At 42.1% G+C, this 21,250-nt stretch overlaps 1 protein-coding gene across 2 annotated transcripts in view; it reads left to right on the forward strand.

Moving 5' to 3' along the window:
- alcama (activated leukocyte cell adhesion molecule a) overlaps positions 1-11,770 on the forward strand; it is a 90,002-nt gene extending 78,232 nt beyond the window's left edge. The window contains exons 11-15 of one of the 2 annotated variants that reach the window (XM_083765306.1): positions 320-441; positions 4,535-4,670; positions 7,952-7,984; positions 8,367-8,596; positions 9,389-11,770. In XM_083765306.1, the coding sequence (XP_083621432.1) occupies positions 320-441; positions 4,535-4,670; positions 7,952-7,984; positions 8,367-8,563 (488 nt within the window). In that variant the 3' untranslated portion in view covers positions 8,564-8,596; positions 9,389-11,770. Of the gene's footprint in view, positions 1-319; positions 442-4,534; positions 4,671-7,951; positions 7,985-8,366; positions 8,597-9,385 lie in introns of both variants that reach the window. The other variant, XM_083765305.1, reaches the window with a different exon arrangement.
- Positions 11,771-21,250: the final 9,480 nt, after the last annotated feature.

Here is a 21,250-nt window from a genome sequence, read left to right on the forward strand (position 1 = left end):
TGTGTGTGTGTGTGTGTGTGTGTGTGTGTGTGTGTGTGTGTGTGTGTGTGTGTGTGTGTGTTCAAAATGTGCATGCCTGTGTGCAAATAAAGCCTATTACTGTAATCTATCTATCTATCTATCTATCTATCTATCTATCTATCTATCTATCTATCTATCTATCTATCTATCTATCTATCTATCTATCTATCTATCTATCTATCAATCACAACCATCACATGCACACAGTGTGCAGCAGCAGCATGTTGTGTGATGTCAGGTATCACATATGACTGTATCGGTAATGCATATGGCTGACATGGTGATGTGGTTCCATTAGGTACACCAGTGATCACCGGTCTGAACAAACACAGAGCAGACAACAACCAGCACAAAGTCCTGACCTGCGACGCGGAGGCAGTCCCGGAACCCATCTTCAGTTGGAACGTCAACGGCACAAATGTAGGTACAAATGTAGGTACAAATGTTGGTACGAATGTGGGTTTTATCGTAAATGAACGCCCTACTTGATCATGCTACACCGTCACACAAAAGTATAAAAATAGCAGATATACAAGCTCGAGCTTTGAGCTTGTAAGTCTGCTATAGTTTACTATTTTTGAATTTGAATCCTGAAAATGAACAGTTTTGGGTGAGGTTTCCACCCGACAGAGACCAAATGTAGGTGCAGAGTGGTTAGTGTGTGTGTGTGTGTGTGTGTGTGTGTGTGTGTGTGTGTGTGTGTGTGTGTGTGTGTGTGTGTGTGTGTGTGTGTGTGTGTGTGTGTGTGTGTGTGTGTGTGTGTGTGTGTGTGTGTGTGTGTGAGTGTGTGTGTGTGTGTGTGTGTGTGTGAGTGAGTGTGTGTGTGTGAGTGAGTGAGTGTGTATGTATTTTGGGTCTGACTTGTGCTTACTCCGTCGTACTATGGTGTCGTGTGAGAAAAATAACCGAAGCTCCACAACTACAGTACAACTACAGTACAAGCTCCACAACTACAGTACAACTACAGTACAACTACAGTACAACTACAGTACAACTACAGTACAAGCTCCACAACTACAGTACAACTACAGTACAAGCTCCACAACTACAGTACAACTACAGTACAACTACAGTACAACTACAGTACAACTACAGTACAAGCTCCACAACTACAGTACAACTACAGTACAAGCTCCACAACTACAGTACAACTACAGTACAACTACAGTACAACTACAGTACAAGCTCCACAACTACAGTACAACTACAGTACAAGCTCCACAACTACAGTACAACTACAGTACAACAAGATATAAATTGGGCTTAATATAGTTTCACTCGTCGCGAGTGAAATTAGGGTCTGAATTAGGCTGCTTAATTAGTAGTAGTGTATACAGTATAGCTTTACTAAAACCCATTACGGCACACAAGCATAAGGTGAGAATTTGAATTTAATGTAGTTGTTGTATAATGTGCAGTCTTGGTAGTATAATGACTCTGCTCTGTTTGGATGTACAGTAGCTTGTTGCAGGAGGTATGGAATCAGCACAGACATGCCGTAGATAAATATACACACACATCGTCGCGTCTATAAAATGCCCACAAGGATGCATAAATGTGCAGAAACAGTACAGACGTGGGTTGGTTATTGTAAAATGGGGGCAGCCACACGAGGCGACTGAGGACAGCAAGAGTGGTTAAGTCTGCCGTAATTGAAATGTTTTTTTTTCCTTTTAGTTTCCTTTTAGCGCCCCGGGAGTTGGCCTCATCCCCGCGATTAAATTAAAATAGCATTGTTATTGAGTTTCTCAGTCAATTCCATCATTTTGGGGCTGCTTCTGTTATACTTTATTGTTGTTAGATACACTGTAGGGTGTTGAGATTGAAAGTTTCCGCATACAGCATCTCATTCTTTTGGAACCTCCAGTGGGTATACTGACATAGTTTTGGGCGGTTTCTAATCTGTCCATGGAAGGATGGATTCTTGTGGGGTTTATTAGGCAGTTGGTTTTAAAACTGAGTCAAAACAAAAGCAGGAGAAACTGTGTGGGAACTAAGCTGCTGTAAGTTGTGATTCTCTACATTAGGTAGGTGAGAGATAAGCATAAGGATTTTTTTAGAAAGCAAACTACCTATATATGGGTTCAGTTTGCAAAGCATCAGGCTACAGATGTTCATGCTGTGAAGTCATGAAAATCATGAATGATTCAGGGGAGTTGAGGAAGTAGGCCAGAAGTAGGCCAGCTCAGATCTGTGATCTACTGCAAGACTAATAAACTCTGGCTAACATCATAATCCACTAAGGTTGCACTAGGTGGTCATAATATTGGTATGCCCTAAACAGATTGAAATGATACACGCAGCATTCCGTTATGAGAAGAACCATATTAACCCATTAAGACATGAGGCCCATTCTACAAATGCCTTCTAAAGTTCTCTTACCGTTTTGTGCCAGGGGCCCCCAGAAGAGAAGATTTGTGCTAAAAATGCAAGATTATTTAAAACGCCTTAAAGAAATAAATCTAAAATAGTAGATGTACAAGCTCGCAGTACGCCAAAATCTAAAATGAAACGGATGGTTACCCGGTTTTAATGGCTTAAGAAAGGAAATATTGCTACTGTTTGCATGAGCACCACAACACAAGGGACACAACATAGTGCAATAAATAAAGGCTTTAATTAAATACCAAATGAAGAAGATTATACTCAAAGCAAATTAAGGTGTTACTGCTGCAGGGAGAGATAATTAACCACTCGAACCCCAGTATGCCTGCCTGCCTATTTATTTATTTGTTTATTTCACAAGCCTGTGAGCTTGTAGCTATTTTTTCGCAAAGAGATCTGAAATGGGTGGTAAAAAGCGGTCCAAATATAGCCGTAAGTAGTAAAGTACAAGTACAGTTCCAGATAATGACATGTTGGGTATCATGGTCAGTATCATGGTCAGTATCATGGTCAGTATCATGTCATCTTAAGTATCATCGTTAGTCATGGTCAGTATCATGGTCAGTATCATGGTCAGTATCATGGTCAGCATCATGGTCAGTATCATGTCATCTTAAGTATCATCGTTAGTCATGGTCAGTCAGTATCGGCTTCCCAAATTATTACTTCATCAATCCAAAATTGATTACAGACTAGTTGATTAAACCAGCAATGTGTAACTAAGGATTTCAAAACTGCCCTGAACACATCAAAACATCGACGACGACAGATAAATATATCCATAATGACCTGTCCAAATGACACACTTTGTTCTAAAACCTCAAGGTTTCTGATTTGATATGCCATATGGTACATCAGGTGGCATCAGGTGTACTGAGAGGGGGGGGGGGGGGGGGGGGGAGTTCACTGTACTATATTTTCTCCAATGTTATAAAACATTTTAGTCTCTTTCTTCCGAACTGGCCTGAGCATAATATAGAATTATTAGGGATGCACCGAAAGTGAATTTCTTGGCCGAAACCGAATTCCGAATATAGGAAACAGTTGGCCGAAAAACGAATACCGAATTTCCGAATATGATTAATATTATATATCTTTTTTCCTACCATTGCTGTCATGGCCGTACCTTAAAGCTACCTGATGTATGGCAAAATAAATGGTTATGGCAAAACTTAACTTAAATAATAATCACTATTATGGGTCCATAAAACATGTATTCAGCTCTTTTGAATGCATTAATTGTATACACTATTCGGTGATATATTTTCTGCCTATTCGGGCCGAAACCGAATAGGCCGAAAATGCATTTTTAGCCATTTTCTGCCGAATATTTTCTGCGTCCGAATATTCGGAAGAATTATTGTTTGTTTCAGTATTTCCCCTTATGTACTTTTTTTCTTTTTTTCCTCCAATGTGACATTACCACTAAGATGTTCAAACATGTTCTGCACGATTTACTTAATTATACATGTGCTGGCCCAGGCCGTAGCATAACGGTCTGGGCACCGGACTGGTGATCCAGTCGCGGTGTGCCGCGGGTTCGACTCCCGGACCCGACACGGCCTTTACCGCATGTCATCCCCCCATCTCTCTCCCGTTTCCTGTCAGCCTACTTTCTATCCCTTAAAAAATCAATAAAGGCGTAAGCCGCAAAGAAATATCTAAAAAAAAAAAAAAAAAAATTATACATGTGCTTTGTCAGAACCATATGGCACCTGAGGTCATGTCTTTGCTTGTGCGGCCACAATTAGCAAACATTTATTTTCCGTCTCTCCAGATTTGGTTTGTGGTTAGGCTACAGTTGTGGAGTACGAGGCAATTTGTTTATTTCTGTTTTCAGAAGGGGTTCCTATTGTCACTGTCAGTTGCCGCTGGCATAATAGCAGAGTTCAGCGTCCTGTCAGATGTTGACATTTGGAATCTTTGCCTTCCATTATCGGTCTTGTCCCCCAACCTCCATGCCATCTCAAACCTGACAAGTGGTGTACAAAGCATTCTGCACTGTAGAATAGGAAACCTGAGTGTAGATGGCTAAAATGACAATGTGAGTGTGCGCAACATATTCTTCTAGTAGGCTATTTGTAAAGCCTAATAACCAACTAATTGTTTGTTTTGCTTCTTTCTGCAGGAGGAGAGTTCCTACAATGAAAAGAATGGCAAGGCCACCCACAAGATCACTGTGGTGCCCAGAGCCAACCTGACCGTTACCTGCAGTGTGAGCAACAAGCTGGGAGACGATTCCAAGACTATCAATGTGTCCTCCTGTAAGTCCTCAGACCTCTCTGTGCTAGTAACCAACAGGCTACTAGCTCACTGTGCTAGTAACCAACAGGCTACTAGCTCACTGTGCTAGTAACCAACAGGCTACTAGTTCACTGTGCTAGTAACCAACAGGCTACTAGCTCACTGTGCTCGTAACCAACAGGCTACTAGCTCACTGTGCTAGTAACCAACAGGCTAGTCCAGCTCCCTGTGCTAGTAACCAACAGGCTACTAACTCTAGCTCACTGTGCTAGTAACCACAGGCTAGTCCAGCTCACTGTGCTAGTAACTAACAGGCTACTTACTAGCTCTAGCTCACTGTGCTAGTAACCAACAGGCTAGTCCAGCTCACTGTGCTAGTAACCAACAGGGGGTCCGCGTCGATATGCTGACGGTCCATTGGTCCGATCGACAACCTACCTCAAACCCTCACACTAACGCCAGGGCTCCACTGGGCGCGTCTGCGGCGCGTCTGCGTCGCGTCTCCGTCAGTGTCGGGAATGTGCCCTTTTAATCAATGGAGGGTGGCTCCACTGCCCGCGTTGCGTCGCGTCTCCGTCACCATAAAATTGAACCGGTTCGTTTTTTGACGCACGCACGCGTGACGCAACGCGCCCAGTGGAGCCCTGGCGTAACCCTAACCTCCCCCGGGGCAGACACCTAAACCTAACCCCAACCCTCTCCCGACCCCCAGCTCACTGTGCTAGTAACCAACAGGCTAGTCCAGCTCACTGTGGTAGTAACCAACAGGCTACTAGCTCACTGTGCTAGTAACCAACAGGCTACTAGCTCACTGTGCTAGTAACCAACAGGCTAGTCCAGCTCACTGTGCTAGTAACCAACAGGCTACTAGCTCACTGTGCTAGTAACCAACAGGCTAGTCCAGCTCACTGTGCTAGTAACCAACAGGGTACTAGCTCACTGTGCTAGTAACCAACAGGCTAGTCCAGCTCACTGTGCTAGTAACCAACAGGCTACTAGCTCACTGTGCTAGTAACCAACAGGCTAGTCCAGCTCACTGTGCTAGTAACCAACAGGCTAGTCCAGCTCACTGTGCTAGTAACCAACAGGCTAGTGTCAGCTCACTGTGCTAGTAACCAACAGGCTAGTGTCAGCTCACTGTGCTAGTAACCAACAGGCTAGTGTCAGCTCACTGTGCTACAGTAGTAACCAACAGGCTAGTGCCGGTTTAGCCTGGTTAATAAACCAGACCGAATCAGCCGTTGGCAAAAATAAATTGCCTGCCGGCGGATTTCGGTCTGGAGAGGCTCAATTGTACGCCCATTTCCTACACCAGAGAATGTGGGTGGCCAATCGGGACACGGTATGCAATATGGGCGGGCTTTGGTACAGTGACTTTCAATGCTTGAGACCTTGACTGACAGTAGCTCTGACCAATTGCGTCAAAGAGAAAATGTTTCCCTGGAAATGAAATCCAAGCTGAGCCTCCCCAGACTAATATCCTGCGGTCTGTGCGATATTAGTCTGGTTTATTAACCAGGCTAGTGCCGGTTAACTGTTCAATACTGCTGTGCATCTCTATTTCTATCATGCAATGGGCTATTTATCAAAGTAAAGGAAACACCAACCGTAAAGGCTCTCTACAGTTGAGGATTTATAATCATTCCGGTGTAATCTCTGGTCCTTCTATCTACCAGAGCCTAGGTCAAGGTTAATCATACAGATAATGGCATAATTGTCATTGTAATCCCCCCCTGATGGCATCATTTGGCATATCAAAGCTCAGTTATAAATCAGTTATGGGTTATAGGGATCTGAGAACGCTGTTGCTGATTAATGTTCCTTGATATCTGTCTTGTCTACTCTTGTTCACGCCTTCAGGCCCGCACAGAATGTCGGTCAATGAGCATATGTGCTGTGATACAGGCCTAATGGTGTTATTTATGGCACTTACAGGATCGCATTCTCTTTGATACAGGTATCGGTTATGTTGTTGTCAGACAGGTACATTCTGTTAATCTGAAGACATTGTCCCCTGTGGCGAGTGTTGTCATATCTGCTCTCTGCATTGAAATAGCTCTGCTTCTATTTTAGATTTTAGGACTTTGAATTAAAATAAATTACTTGCATGATACATTTAATTATGCCTCACCACTGAACCTGGCCACAGACAGTGTCGTAATGAGTTGTAGTGTATTCTCTGACCATCAGTAGTAGGCTACAGTAGTTTTACGTTGCAACAACCCAACTATGCAGTGTGAAATTACGGGCATACTGCAGAACAGAATTGGAGGAACATTAATGAGTCAGTACAGATATTTTCCATTAAATCTGCTATAATATGGAGTCTTGTCATGTATAGGGTTCTCCGTATAGAGATATGGCAATATTCTTTTAGGACTATCCAATAATTTAGCCCAGTTATTTTGGCGAGAGAGTATGCAATAATAATATAAGGCTTTTGTTATCTTTGCATGGTTGCACAGTACAGAAGGCATTCACATATTTGTGGAAGATGTCACAACAGATTGTCAAAGTTGTTTATTTGTAAAGGCTGGACTTCCCTATATTGACACCAGAACCATGAACTGTGGAGAGATCATACTTTTGTGTTTTCTTTATTGTAGCGAATTTCATTTGATGGTAAACGATTGATTGGTAAACGAAATTATGTTTTAATTACACCGATGCTAAGTGACAAAAGGAAAGATCATGGTGAAAATGCGACATTAACATATTTCCATTTCATGCATCTCCCCCACGCCCTGGCATTGCATTACCTCTTCATCCCGTCTTTCTTTCTGGCTGTGATAACCCTTGGTGCGTTTGTCTTCCTTCCTTCCTTAACCTCCCTCCCGGTCTTGACTAGACCCTTGTTCTTGTTAGTCAGGGTGCTAAATCAGAGCATCAAAGGGCCTACTGTTCTTTACAGTCCCTGCAGTCTCCTAAAGACGCACACGGTCAACATGTTACTTCCCAACTCGGTAACTTTATGTTCATGAAAAGTGCATTCAAATTTATTTCTCAAAAACATCACTGCTTGAGACATGCACTAAATAGTTGCTCTGAGGATATTGATGTGCTTCCCAGTTGCTGACTCTGAACGTGCATGTTGTGAGGCACGACCAGAAAACATGATTCGATTTGATTAGATTCTGAGTGGCTGTGAACGACGACTGGGCTTTCCCCGCTGTTCTTGAGAACTGATTAGCACCGGCTGGCTTTCTGCTTTACTTTGACAAGCACGCGGGCTAATATTGCAGTACTTCCATTTTTACGTTTATTTTCTATTCCTTCTAATTTTTGTTATGTTTAATTTCAGTATTTAAGGACGAGCCGCCAAAGGAAAGGGAAGGTAAGATTTTGTTTTTCATTTGAGAATTTATTATTTTATTTATTTGCTCTCTAGAATGGCAAGGGCCTCAGAGTGAGATAACGGCTACGTATTAGGAAGTGTACCGCAGGGAGTTGCATTCATAATCATCCACATTCCAATCCTGTACACACCACCCAGCCCACATGCCATCTCCTGACATGGAAGACAATACTGCCCTTCCATGGGAGCTTTTAATCTCATCCTGGCTTTGCCATCCACATAGATTTCTAAAGACTGGTTTATCATACAAGGGAGCTCTCAAAGCATCGCTCTGTGTGTGTGTGAGTGCATGTGCGCGTACGTGCGTGCGTGCGTATCTATTGTTGTCTCAGTGAATGAGCTCAGCATTGTTGTGTTCCAGGGTCCTCGGATGACAGTGGGGACCAGGCCAAGCTCATAGTTGGCATTGTGGTGGGGCTGATCATCGCTGCGGCGGTTGTGGCGCTGGTCTACTGGCTCTACATGAAGAGAAGACAAGGAACCTGGAAGACTGGCGAAAAGGAGACGGGCACGTCTGAAGAGAGCAAAAAGCTAGAGGAGAACAACCACACCGTTTAAAAGGCAGCTGTGCTGTACTTGGGGATGAAAAAGGTACGGGGAGTGATGAAGGCTAAAATCACACACTATGTAAAGCGTGTGCACACACCGGGGTTTGTATTTGCTGGGCGGATCTTTTGATACCACTCTGTGGTCATTCAGATTTATGGCCGGCGGGGATACTGCATGTTTTATCCCTGCTTCTCGTCAAACTGAATTTCCTTTCTGGAAATGTAGACGGTCTATGTTTGATGTCACAATTGAATAAAAAACATTATTGTTAAAGGAGCACTCAACCTTATCTTCATTCATATCCGTACTAATGCTCATTATGAGATGGAAGCATTTCTGTCTACTCGCTCTGTGTTGTTATTGCTGGGCTATGGACAGTTCAGAAACCTACCCAGTGCCACCGATGGGGATTCAATTAAAACATATATTTTTTTGTCTGGCATTCCTAATTTGGGCATTTTTTACATCAAACATTTGTTTTCCTATCTACAAGCTCACAAAGCGTCACGATGTTATGCACTGTGATGTACTGTGAGCTTGTAGGTGTGCTATTTTAGCTATTTGTTATAGGTAAGTATAGCCTACTACACTACAGTATAGGGTTGATAATGGTTACGAAAAAATGTCCTCCCCTCAGTTTCTTTTCTCTTTGAGCCCTGCCGCACGCATGCACACACGTTGGATCACAATACATTTTTTCCGTGGCTGGCAGGGATATTGTAAGATATTAGTTTGCTTTGAAAATGTGCTCTCAAGATACAAGGTCGTTAAGAGTAAAACTCAACACGACAACGTTAATGCAAGCATTTCTTTCTTCTTCTTTTGACACAGAAGCAGTTGAACGAGGCCTTGACACGCCAAAAATGAAGACTCCCAAACGACTGCTGACAACTTCCATCAGGCTCCACGTGAGCAGCACACAATCACAGAGTAATGTTGTAACAGGATGTGCCTACAGCTGACGTGTAGGCTGCACTGTGGCCATGCCTCATGCTATTGTGTCATTTTATGTTTTGTGTTCCTGGTGAATGCTCTTTGGTTTTGTTTCGTCTTGTTTGGTTTGAGTCAATCTGTGAGGCCATGTGGTGGGATTTGGCTCTTCGTACGTGTTTGTTTTGTATTGTTTTGTTTTGTTTTGTTTTGTTCAGTTCTTCATTTTCCCTGCAAGAATGTCAATAATACAAATTGTGTAACAATTCATCGTGTGCCCATGGATGAGCATGCTGATTTTAATGCGCTGTGTGGAATAGCCTTCATTTGGCTGTGCTCAGTGAAAAAGACACTTCATTGCTGTTTCTGCAGTCAATAACGCCCTCCAAGTTAGCTAAGACTCCCAAGGCAGTGAGGAATGATTATAACAGTCGTTGATAATAACCTGTGTATACTGCACCATCAAAACCCCTGTATTATTATTTTCTTGAGTTTCTTACAGGGGATAGTTTTAGGCCGCAAACGTTTTTGGTTTTTTGTAATGCATGACACAAGCAGCATACCGTAACTGTGATCCGTAACTGTCCTTGATTCAAAAAACAACCGTGTCATGTTTCCGCAAAAGAAAAAAGCAGTTGTGTAGATGTAGATTGTAAGCTGACAGCGCATTGCAGTACACTCACTCACTTGATTATGTAAATCGTAGACGTTCTTCCACTTTAAGTATAATTCACTACAGTTCTTCATTAAACTTTAACTGTCAGTTTCTTCACTTTCCCAAGGGTTTCCTTTTTGCTTGATTTAGGCTCTAAATCTATTGGATGTGAAAAGGCAAGCAGTTATCAGGAATGTGCAAAAAGAAAAAAGTATTTGCAGTTAGTAATGAATGTGCGGCCATCTTGTTGTATTCAACTTTGATACCCTGGCCTTGGGCTAAGACACTGTGTGATTTGTGCATCTGAAGTTAAGCTAGTTTAAGACTGAAAGTACGTTATTGCCTTCACCTTCCCACATCGTTTGTTCTAGTGTTCCTCTCCTGTTATGCCATCCTTTATAGGTTATGACCACTCAGTCAAAGCGCCATATTCATACATCACTGCATGACTGTGTCGGTCGCTTGAGCACCACATGCTGTTAGCTCAGCAAGCGACACCATCGTGCTATAGAGTATAAATTTGGCTTAAAAGTAGATGTTTATCTTTTTTTCCTCGGAGTACCTCTACTCCAAATGTACCGGGGTCTGAATGTCCTAAAATCTTTGTGTTTTTTATTATATTTATATTCCGAGTGAAACCTACCAGGATAGCTGTGCCACAGCATGCTAGATGATCGTTTTTTTATTTTTTATTTTACAGCCTCGTTGAAAGTATTGAAAAGGTACTGTATGGTAGGAGAGTTACATGGGGGTGAATAAGGCGATACAGTGTCTGTGTGTTCTTTGCTGTATTATATATATTTTTTGTTTTGTTTAAATGGTCTGAAGGATGAAGCCCAATTTAAACTTCGTCGTATGAATGTCGCCGGCAGAAATGACAGATTTTCAACGGAACATTTTAAAATAGGTTACTAGTCGTACACGTACAACAAAGTCTAAATTAGCCATCAGTCATGTTGAAGACAGCGACTGTGATTGGGAAAATGAGGCCATATCTGCATATGGATGGCGGCCCTCTGGTGCACCAAAAATAGCCGATCTACAACCTGCAACTCACCGCGTCCGCGGTGCGTTGTGAGCATGTGGATGTTCGGCATGCGACACAGTCGTACGATGGAGCATAAATTAGGCATTATGGATAATTCTGCCCTGTCTGTTCCCCCATGCCGGGCAATGCCCCGATGTCCCACCAAAGAGAATGCACAGGGAACAGATAAGACAGGATTTACGAGTGTTCCGTTGGTAGCCCAGCAGTGCACACAGCCTTATATGGCAGGGGGTCCTCGAGATGCAAAGTTGAACTTGAATATTTGAAATCTTCTTGGAACAGATTTATGATCGCAATGTTTTAGTCTTATGGCAGACAACGGCCGTCCACAGTCTCAATTACTGTTCGGGTTACTGAAACCGGCGTCTCTCCAAACACTATTATTTATGATAATACTAGTTGAATTACGCGGAATGTCTGAGTGCAGTGGTTCTCAAAGTGGAGTCTAGGAACCCCAGGGGTCCTTGCGGGGGTTCCCAGGGGGCCCCCAGCTAAATGATTGCTAGTTAGGAACGAAATGGTTAGTAAGAGTGTATATATGGAACCAGTTAAATTTGTACACGCATCAGCGTTACATGAACAGAGACAATCTTTACTGTGCGAGTGTACTGTGTAAGCAGAGTTCCTTCTGGACAGTTTCCCTGCCTAATGCATACCAAACTGGACGTCCTTGAAGTTAAAAGTATTTGAGAACCACTGACGTGTCCCACGTGTTGTTGCCCGATTCATTGTACTGTGGAATGGCTAATAAAAAACATGCAAATAAATAAATAGAATGGCACACAAGCAGGAAGTGGGCATCTCTGTCTGCCTGGTCGATTGTGTCCTCATGCCTTTTGTTCCTTTTCAAATAATCAGGTCAGCAGTGAAACCAAAGAGTGTAAGACGAGAAGGCCATAGTACTACTGTAAATACAGAACTTTTGTTTTTGTACTGTTGTTGACAATAAAGTGTACATTTTGAAAAAACATTCTCATTGAAACATCTTGTTCAATTGTCTCCTTTTTTATTTTGTATTTTATTTTATTAATTATTTTTACTAAATACTACACTTAAAGTATTTCACATTTTCCTATCAATTACTCACCCCAATTGAGGCAAATTAAATAGGAGGGCAGATCAAGGCCAAGATTAACGAGAGCAACAGTAAACATCCACCTAGCCCTGGACATTAGTAGTCCTCCAACTCCTCCCAGTGATTTACACACAGTTCTTTAGAAATTCTTTTTTACATAGTTTTGCCGTGGCATCCTACAGTATTTACTTCAATTAATCAAATCAAATGGAATGGAAGGGACCTCTGGCTTAAATTGGCCCCTTAAAAATCTCCATGAATTCAAGGCTTTCTGGGTGAGTAATAGATACTTAGGGGGGGAAATGGTGACTGTGCTTGGAAACACTCCACTCTCAGAGCAGTGTTGGTGAACGCCCTCACCAATCCACAACCACAGCAGACCAATGCCTTCCCAGGCTAACCTTAAATAGCCTATAAGTGATTAAACCACACCAAACCCCTGCCTAAACTCAACCAGCTGCAAGCTATAAACATTTGATCAATTAAATGGGTTTGAGGCTGAATATCCACTCCCTTCTTTTCTTTTTTCATGCTTCAGGGTGGCTTAGTTAGCATGAAATGTTAAATACAGACTGTCTCCCTAGAGCCTAAAATATAAAGCAACAACTTAATTTAGCATTTAGGTATGCAGTGGCGGTGCAAAAGTGCTCAAAGAAGGGAAGCAAAGGAAGCAGCCAACACTTCAGTTGACTTTCATCTGTGCTACTAAATGGGCACTGGATTAGTTGAGTGTCTAATAACAGGCATAGTAATGGACGCTAAGCTTTTTGCAAATTGTCTGCATAGATCACCGCTGTCACACTATAAACGGTTGCCTTTATTTGTCCAATACATGCTTTAATGTATATGAATGTTTCCAGTATATGATTATTTTCTCTATTCTTTCAATTTGATTGATGGATGTGCCACCTAGTGGTGTTGCGGTGTATCTTCCTCTAATGCAAATTCCACTTTTGTAACTCCCTTCGTTTTAAGCCAGATTTTCTCCAGCTGGTGATTATCTTCTACTGTGCAGCATAGACAAAAATAGGTAGATATGCCTCATTGGCCACTGGGCCACACTGTAAATGCCGCCCCCATATTATGTAGGGCAGCTTGCCATAACTCCACTGCAATAAATAAGCTTAAGTACAGTATACGCCTAAGTTTTAAGTGGCTAAGATTAAAACTTCCCCCCCCCCCCCGTTTTATAACCATAACTTTTACTATCTACATAAGATAAGGTGTTTTGGTGTGAAACCCCATGTTATTTAATTAAACACATCGCTCCATTAAACAGCAGCGGCCAATGACCAATCTACATGTGTTATGCTGCTGTGCAGTCCTTCCTACCCATGTGAAGTGAGGGGCGCTCTATCATCGTAGGCCTACATCATCCATTCATTGTCAATGGGAATTTATTACTACTTTGTGTAGGACAAAATAGCCGATTTGCTCGTCTACATACTGTATATGACGTAAATTCTCATTCATTGTAAATGGGAATTTGTTTGTGTAAGACGAAAACACTACATTATAGCTGAATATAGGAGGGGTTAGCGCACCTCAAAAAAATAAATTATGGTACTTTATTGTATTTAACCGTTACAATACAGTAAGTGTTGATCCTTCAGTGAATATACAATACCTCTCCAGGCACTAAAAGTAACCTTTTCCCTTTTTTTGTCAAATATGTTTTTATTGAACAGATTATAAATTATTACAAACATGATATGAAATACTTTTTTTATGAAACAAAATGAAAGAAAAATAAACAAGACAAAAAGAGAAAGAAATCCTTTAACCCTCCCACCCATACTGCTCAGTGACACTGCATACTATATAATAAAGTGATAGAAAGCTCATGGAAAACATCTGAAAAGAAAATGCGTACAGTCAACCATATCAATGGTATCCTGTCTATTCATTGTTTCTACTCAAGTAATGGACAAGGGGCAGCCAAACCTTATCAAACTGTCTCTCCCTGTTTCTCAGGAAATACCTTATTCTCTCAAGATGAAGTGTACTAGTCATTTCATTTAACCAGTGCTTAAATGCAGGAGCCTCCTCCTTCTTCCAGTGTGTCAGAATTAGTTTTTTCGCTGTAATCAGACAATATGAGAAGAGCTGTTTCTGTGCTCTTGTCAACATAGGCATGGAGTCTGACAAACCCAGAATTATTAGTACAGGGTTCAATATGAATACTCAAAATATCAGAGAGCGTCTCAAATATCTTAATCCATCCCTTTTGTATTTTTTAACTCTCCTCATAGCTCTCCTCATGCTCTCCTTTATCAAGAAACTGTAGGTCCCGGTATACACGATGTCACTGTTGAAAAACAACTGTCAGCTGCTTGCTAGAACATCACATTTTCTGTCTTTTCCTATTCATATCCTATCTTGCATAGATTTATGACTCAAATAACTGCTTGTCACGTAATGTGGCTTCTGCAAAGGTATGTATTTTTTAATAAAACTCAGAACATCAACATGTCAGGTCATTTGTGACGCTGCCTTGGGTGTAATCTTGTTCTCCAGGGGCCATATATTGCTGACGCCAGTCTGTAACTCTATACTCTGTACAGGCCCAGGGTGAATATCACTCTTACACTTATCACTCACTACTTTGGAAGTACAGAGAGCCGGAGGCTCTCTGCCAAAGAGGTGGGACCAAGTCAGGTTTTTAAAAACACACGTAAATCTTTGCGCTCAAGTCCCAAGTCACATGCTTTGAGTCACAAGTCAAATGCTCTTTGCCAAGTGTAATACATCTTTAACAGAGTAATAATATATCAAATGTATACAAATAATGGTAACACTTGCTATGCATCCCATGTTTATAATGCATTATAGTATAGATACATACTTTAATGCGCTATAATCTGCTTAAAACACTGTATAATTATAGTTATAACTTAAGCACTTAAAATACTCATACCACTTCATAACAATAGCCACAACACATTATAAAACGTTTTATAATTGCATAAGGCCAGGAATAAACACATTGCAATCTGCTTCCCAGCTGAAGACTACGAACCAATCCAGTGAGAGCTGAAGTTCACCAATCGATGGTGCCATCAGGACCACATCATCCTCAAAAAGCAGTGAGGCAACGCTCAGCTCAACGAACCGCATTGCCTCTCCACCACGACTACGTCTCGTCCATGAATAGATGACAATGCAGGCAGAGGCCAACCCCCACCGGAAACAAATCTGACTTACTGCCGAGCACACGGACACTGAGACTGGATGGCCCTCAACAAGGACCCCCTCACCCCGTGTCCCTGCGGCACTGCCCACAGTATCGCCCAGGGGAACCGGTCATATTGTATGCATTATAAATATAAACACTGTTAAAATGTCACTATAAGTGGTTGCATTTGTTGCTTTAAGAAAAGTGTATCGTGGTTAGTATTATGATCAGTCACACGGTACTGACCATTACACTGAAATGATACCGACATGATACCGTTTACAGATGGATAGAGCCCACACACCAGAATAGGTACCAAAACAACTCTTTAAACTGAAGACTCTAGCCCAGCACCTGCCTGTCGATGTGCGTTACCCATGTCCTCTTTCACTGACATGACACTGACCATGATGCCGACATGCCCTGTCACAGGGATGTCATGCCCAGGTGGTCACATCAGTCTGGCCCTGTCACAGGGCTTTAAGGCAGGAGGGAAATACTGTCTTTGTGGACTAAAAACATATGAACAAAAATATATATCTTTAGTTCACTGTTAGTCAAGGTATTTTATAAAAGAAGGTACAGTCATCTGTTATTTTTGAATTTTTCTGTCTAAGTATTCGAGCTGGCAGATTCATCGCACTGGGAGGCAGTCAGGCAGAGCAGTTTTAAGGAATGCATTGATTGTAGAGAGGCAGGTGGATCAGCTTGAATGAAACAACACTATATCCGAACAATTGAGACCTTTGTGAAATACTCTGATATCATTCGTTTACAACAGAGTGTCTTAGCCCTCGCGCTCAGTAGTCTGTATGGAGCAGGTGCGCTCCTGGTTTGCCTCCTTGGCTGTGGGTGCTCAGTTAACAAATAATACTCAATGAAAAGCACCGAGGTGGAACTATAGCAGCACTCCAAGCAGTAAAGGATGCGAGGCAATTGGCTCAGACACACAATTCTCTTTAATCCTCCAGCTGCTCCAGTAGCAGCTGGAGGAATAAAGATAATGCATATATATATATATCTGGGCCAATGTCAAGTTGAGTCTAAAACACATCACATTTGTGACCCAAGTCCAAGTCACGTGACCAGAGTTATTCCTCTGCAGAGAACCCGGCCACCCAACACAACACATACTAACTAACTGAACACATACGCATTCCAATAGACAAATCCAATAACCACTTGTGCATGAAAACACTGGGATGGCTCACATAGAGGGAGCACACAGGAGCCAGTCAAGTCAATATGCCAATATGGTAGGCCACAGAGAATAGATTACAAGAGCAGTCAATTTGATTAAAGAGAAGATGTGCAGATACAATTGATTAAATTGCATAAACCTTAATCAAATAAAGGGCAAAAGACAAAATGCCAATATAAATAGATAAAACACTGGTCACTTATAGCCAACTACTGTAGGTGTGCGCGTGTGCCTGCGTGTCCACAGCTAAAAAACTAACATCACATTTGTGTACACTGGCAGCAGACGAAGGATCTCAATTTAAAATCATGTTAAACTGGTCAATGACAGCGATGTCATTTTTGGGAATTCATAACTGCAGAGCAATCGTCTTGCAAAGGTATGGAACGGTTAGTGGAGGAATAGGACCCAAATGCAGACAAACCGTAGAACTCAAACGGCTCTATTTTGCACCTCTATGACTTAAGACCTGGAGGTGAGGCCAATGCCATTTAGACTTGAGTGGCTAAACAGTGTTAGCAAAACTAGCAAAGAACTGATCACACAAGATTGGGCGTAAATGTCCAAAAATCACACCCATGTCCCGTGAAGTGAGGGGCGCTAATATAATAGTCTAACTCATGTTGATTAGGTGATATAATGCTAAGGTAAAACAAACTGTGCAAACAAACATTAAACGCCATTAATAATAAAGAGACTATGACACATGTGAATTTTCCCTTCATTCTCAATGGCATTTACAAAAACAAACATTGAACTAAAGACAAAGTTTAAACCTGTAAGGGCCCCTCAAAAAGCAGGGAAAAGAGGGATCTGGAGGCAGGGGATTTCAAAAGGAACTGGTGCGAAATTCTGTTTTTACATTACTACCTAGATTTAGAGGTTTAGAGGAATCTCATTTTAAAGACTAGTCTGGGAATCTAGCATTATACTGAAAAAGTAACTCCACAAACATTAATAATATTCATACAAAAGTTACGGTCACTGAGCAATTCAGCATGTATTCTACATGTGTGGACACAGCCTCGTGTCACAATACCAAACTGGCAGACCAAAGTGCAGACAGACAAAGTTCTTAAAGTTCAAAAGCGTTTATTCACACAAACTTGGAATGAGGAGGGAAATGTGGAAGGCAGGCAGAGCAGAGCAGAGCAACAGGCAGGCAGGCAGGCAGTACAGGTGAGATCTGAGGTGGAGGAGAGGAGTACAATCAGTTCAGGCAAATGGCAAAATCCAACATACAAAAACTAAATCAATACTGAAGTTCACAGGCAGGGAAGAGTCACTACAAATAGTTGACTGGCTAGAAGCAATGAAGCATATACTACCACTGTGGTTGTTGTACGATCTGGCGATGCAGCGATAGAAGACCCGGGCTTTATAGACTGGAGGTGATGAGTTGATGGCAGGCAGGTGCGTTGACTGGTGAGAATGAGGGGAGTGGGAACAGGTGAGCAGCCCTGCCTGCCTGGGACTGACACCTTGTTGCATTGATCATGAGGCACATTGACAAAAACAACCTTTGCAAGAAGAGCCACAACTCCCAGTCTATGATGTGATTCGACTATGGATTTGTACCTTGACTATGGATTTGACTATGATGTTGTTTTTTTATGTTTTTTTTGTGGCTTCGCCTTTTTTTTTTTTTTTTTTTAAAGGGATAGACAGTAGGCTGATAGGAAATGGGGAGTGACATGCAGTAAACGCCGTCAAACCCGCGGCACACTGCCATACTGGATTACCAGCCAATAAGGTGCCTGGACCGCTGAGCCACGGCCCAGGCTGACTATTATATGATTTATTTTATTTATCTTTTTCTGCCTTTTTAATACACATACAAAAAACAGGGAGCGAGAGATAGGGAGTGACACGCAGCAAAGGTCGTTGGGATCAGGAGTCGAACCCATGACACGCTGGCAGACGGCATTGGCAGCCTAGGTGGCTACGTCAGCCGTCCGGACCAATTTCACTATGGATTTGACCTCCCAGCCAGCTCAATTAAGTATAATCAAGCTTTACTGGAGATGGATTACTTCAAAGGGTAATTCTTTCAACATAGAATGCTGCATTCAAGTTCAAGAGAGTAAGAAAGGGGCATGAATATGCTGCATGCCTTCGAGTATGGAGAGAGAGACATGGAGAGAGGGCATTTGTGTTTGTTTTTTTCACCATAGTAAATGGACTAGCACTACCGATGGGTAAAAGAGCAGGAGCTTTCATGTCTATATACTCATGTCTATGCAGTGTATGCACATGCCTGCCAAAGAGGAGAGAGGGAGGGGGGGAAGGGGAGACGTAGATTGATGACTCACAAGAAGCATGTGGCTAGTGCTGGCTCAGCCACCAGGAACACCCACATGGTATTTTGTAATCATCCAATATCCTTTTCACCGAGGGTGAAGATAAGAGATGCAGACCATTTATAGAGCAGAACGGAACGGGCAACAAAGCAGCCCAAAGCAACAATATAATGAAATGCCTCTGATAAAAAGGTCACTGTAGTAGCTCTAACATACTGTACTGTAGGGTCTACTGCTCAATCTACCAAGCCCAAGAGTCCAAGTCTCGCTGCATGACTTCACCCCAATTTACATTGACATGTTACTAGACTATAACACTGTCTGGTGGCTTCACACAATTCACACACGCATGTGACACACATGCTCAGTAAAGCAACGTCCGTCACTTTTATTGAAAGGATGAGCCCCTTAGGGCCTTGCCGAACCTTGGGGCCTATCTCCTGTTTCTGTAGCGTGAGGCAGCTTGATGTACAAGTACACCCCCTGGACATGACGCTAGTATGTCGCAGGGACTTACCCCCAATCCAAACCTTGATGCTGAGTGTCAAGCAGGAGGCACTGGGTCCCATTTTTAGAGTCTTTGGTATGACCCGGCCCGGGGATTGAACCCATGGGCTTCTGGCTTCTGACTGTAGTTTGTAATCATCTCTCTTATCATGATATGATGACTCGCTGTATGGCTGTAGTGCATGTGTGTATGTGTGTGAGCTGCTGTACTACCTAAATAACTCATTTTTAGGGGTTAGGGCATTGTAAAAACGCTAAAATAATAAAATAAAGGTAAAAAAAAATCGTTGGCCAAGCAGTCGCACCCCCAGGCGTCAAGTTCAAGCTCCGCCTATGATTGAACCCCAACCTCCCAGTCTCAGGGCGGACATGCACTCTAACCACAAGGCCACTGAGCTGCCTCATCTCATTTTAGATGGAGTCCTCAACACAGATACATAATACTATTCAGTTCACAAACATACAACAGTACTTCCAAACTCCAACACTTCACCTGCAAGGAATTTATTGACAGGAAGTAGCTCATAACATATCTATGGTGGATTTGTATGAAACAAACATAATTCAAGCTTTGCCTACAGCTGCAATATTGGTGAGTTTGACGTTGATAAATACAATCAGATAGGACTTTTCTGTTTGGATGAATGGGCTGTCAATGGGAAATTGCACCTAGCTACCACCTTGCTGGCAAGATGGACGCTGTCTGCATACAGTATGGGCAATGCCTCAATGGCATATAAAACACGGTGAAGCAGCCTTCTGCTTCTACGGGCCGAAAGCATGGAATTAACTCCCACTATACCGTAGACAGGCAGTCTCTGTTGACAGCTTTAAAGCACAATCTTGCTTTTAGTTGATTTTTTTTATTCATGTTCTCAGTTTTTCCTGATTCGCTGCCCTTTTAAGTTTTTTGTATGTTTTTTTTGGCCATTATTTTAATGTTATTTTATGTTTTTGCATTTATTTTGTCTTTGTTGCTCTGTAAAGCACTTTGCACTACATTCATGTCATGAAATGGGCTATATAAATAAAGTTTATTATTGTCTCCACCAGCCGAAGGCATATGAGGAGAGTATGTTGTGCACTCCGTCCGTCCATCCATGTGTTTTGATTGATTGATTGATTGAAATATTTATTAACAGTGTAGAATTTACAGTACATTTTAAGCACAAACTCAATACAAAGACTGTTAACTGTGAGTGGACGACCCAATTAAGCATTACACTTGTTTACAACAGGGTCCACATTGTTCAATTCATCAAAACATTTAGAGACATACAAATAGACACTTCTATGTAGCTAAAGAACAGAACAGGAATTCATCATATGTGTCCGTCCGTCCGTCCGTTAACAGCTAATCTCCGGCACCGATTTAACACGGTCGATGCCAAACTTTCCACATACACTCCCTGGATGCAAACGATGAACCTCTGGCCCAAATCTTCCAGAATGGCCTGTTATAGCGCCACCATGAGGCAGCTTTTCACTATTCTTTTACCTATAACTGCACCAATCTGCGTGAAACGTTGCATGCACACTCCCTAGAGGCCAAGAACAAACCTTTGACCTGCATTTTTCACATCTGCCTTTTATAGCGCCACCAGGAGGCCGACTTTTGGAACAAAATGCCTCAAACATCCATTTGCCATCCAAGAACAAATGGCACCCTTTTCCCATTGGCCTATTATAGCGCCACCTGTGCCCCAAAGGGCACTTTTTCTAGTTTGCATTGTGATCCTGTTATTATACATTTGATCTTAAATGATATAGGGATATTTTCTTTATATCCAATCGAAAGGAATGGA

This window comes from Protomyctophum parallelum (assembly GCF_964188405.1).
Source record: "Protomyctophum parallelum genome assembly, chromosome: 1".
NCBI lineage: Eukaryota > Metazoa > Chordata > Actinopteri > Myctophiformes > Myctophidae > Protomyctophum > Protomyctophum parallelum.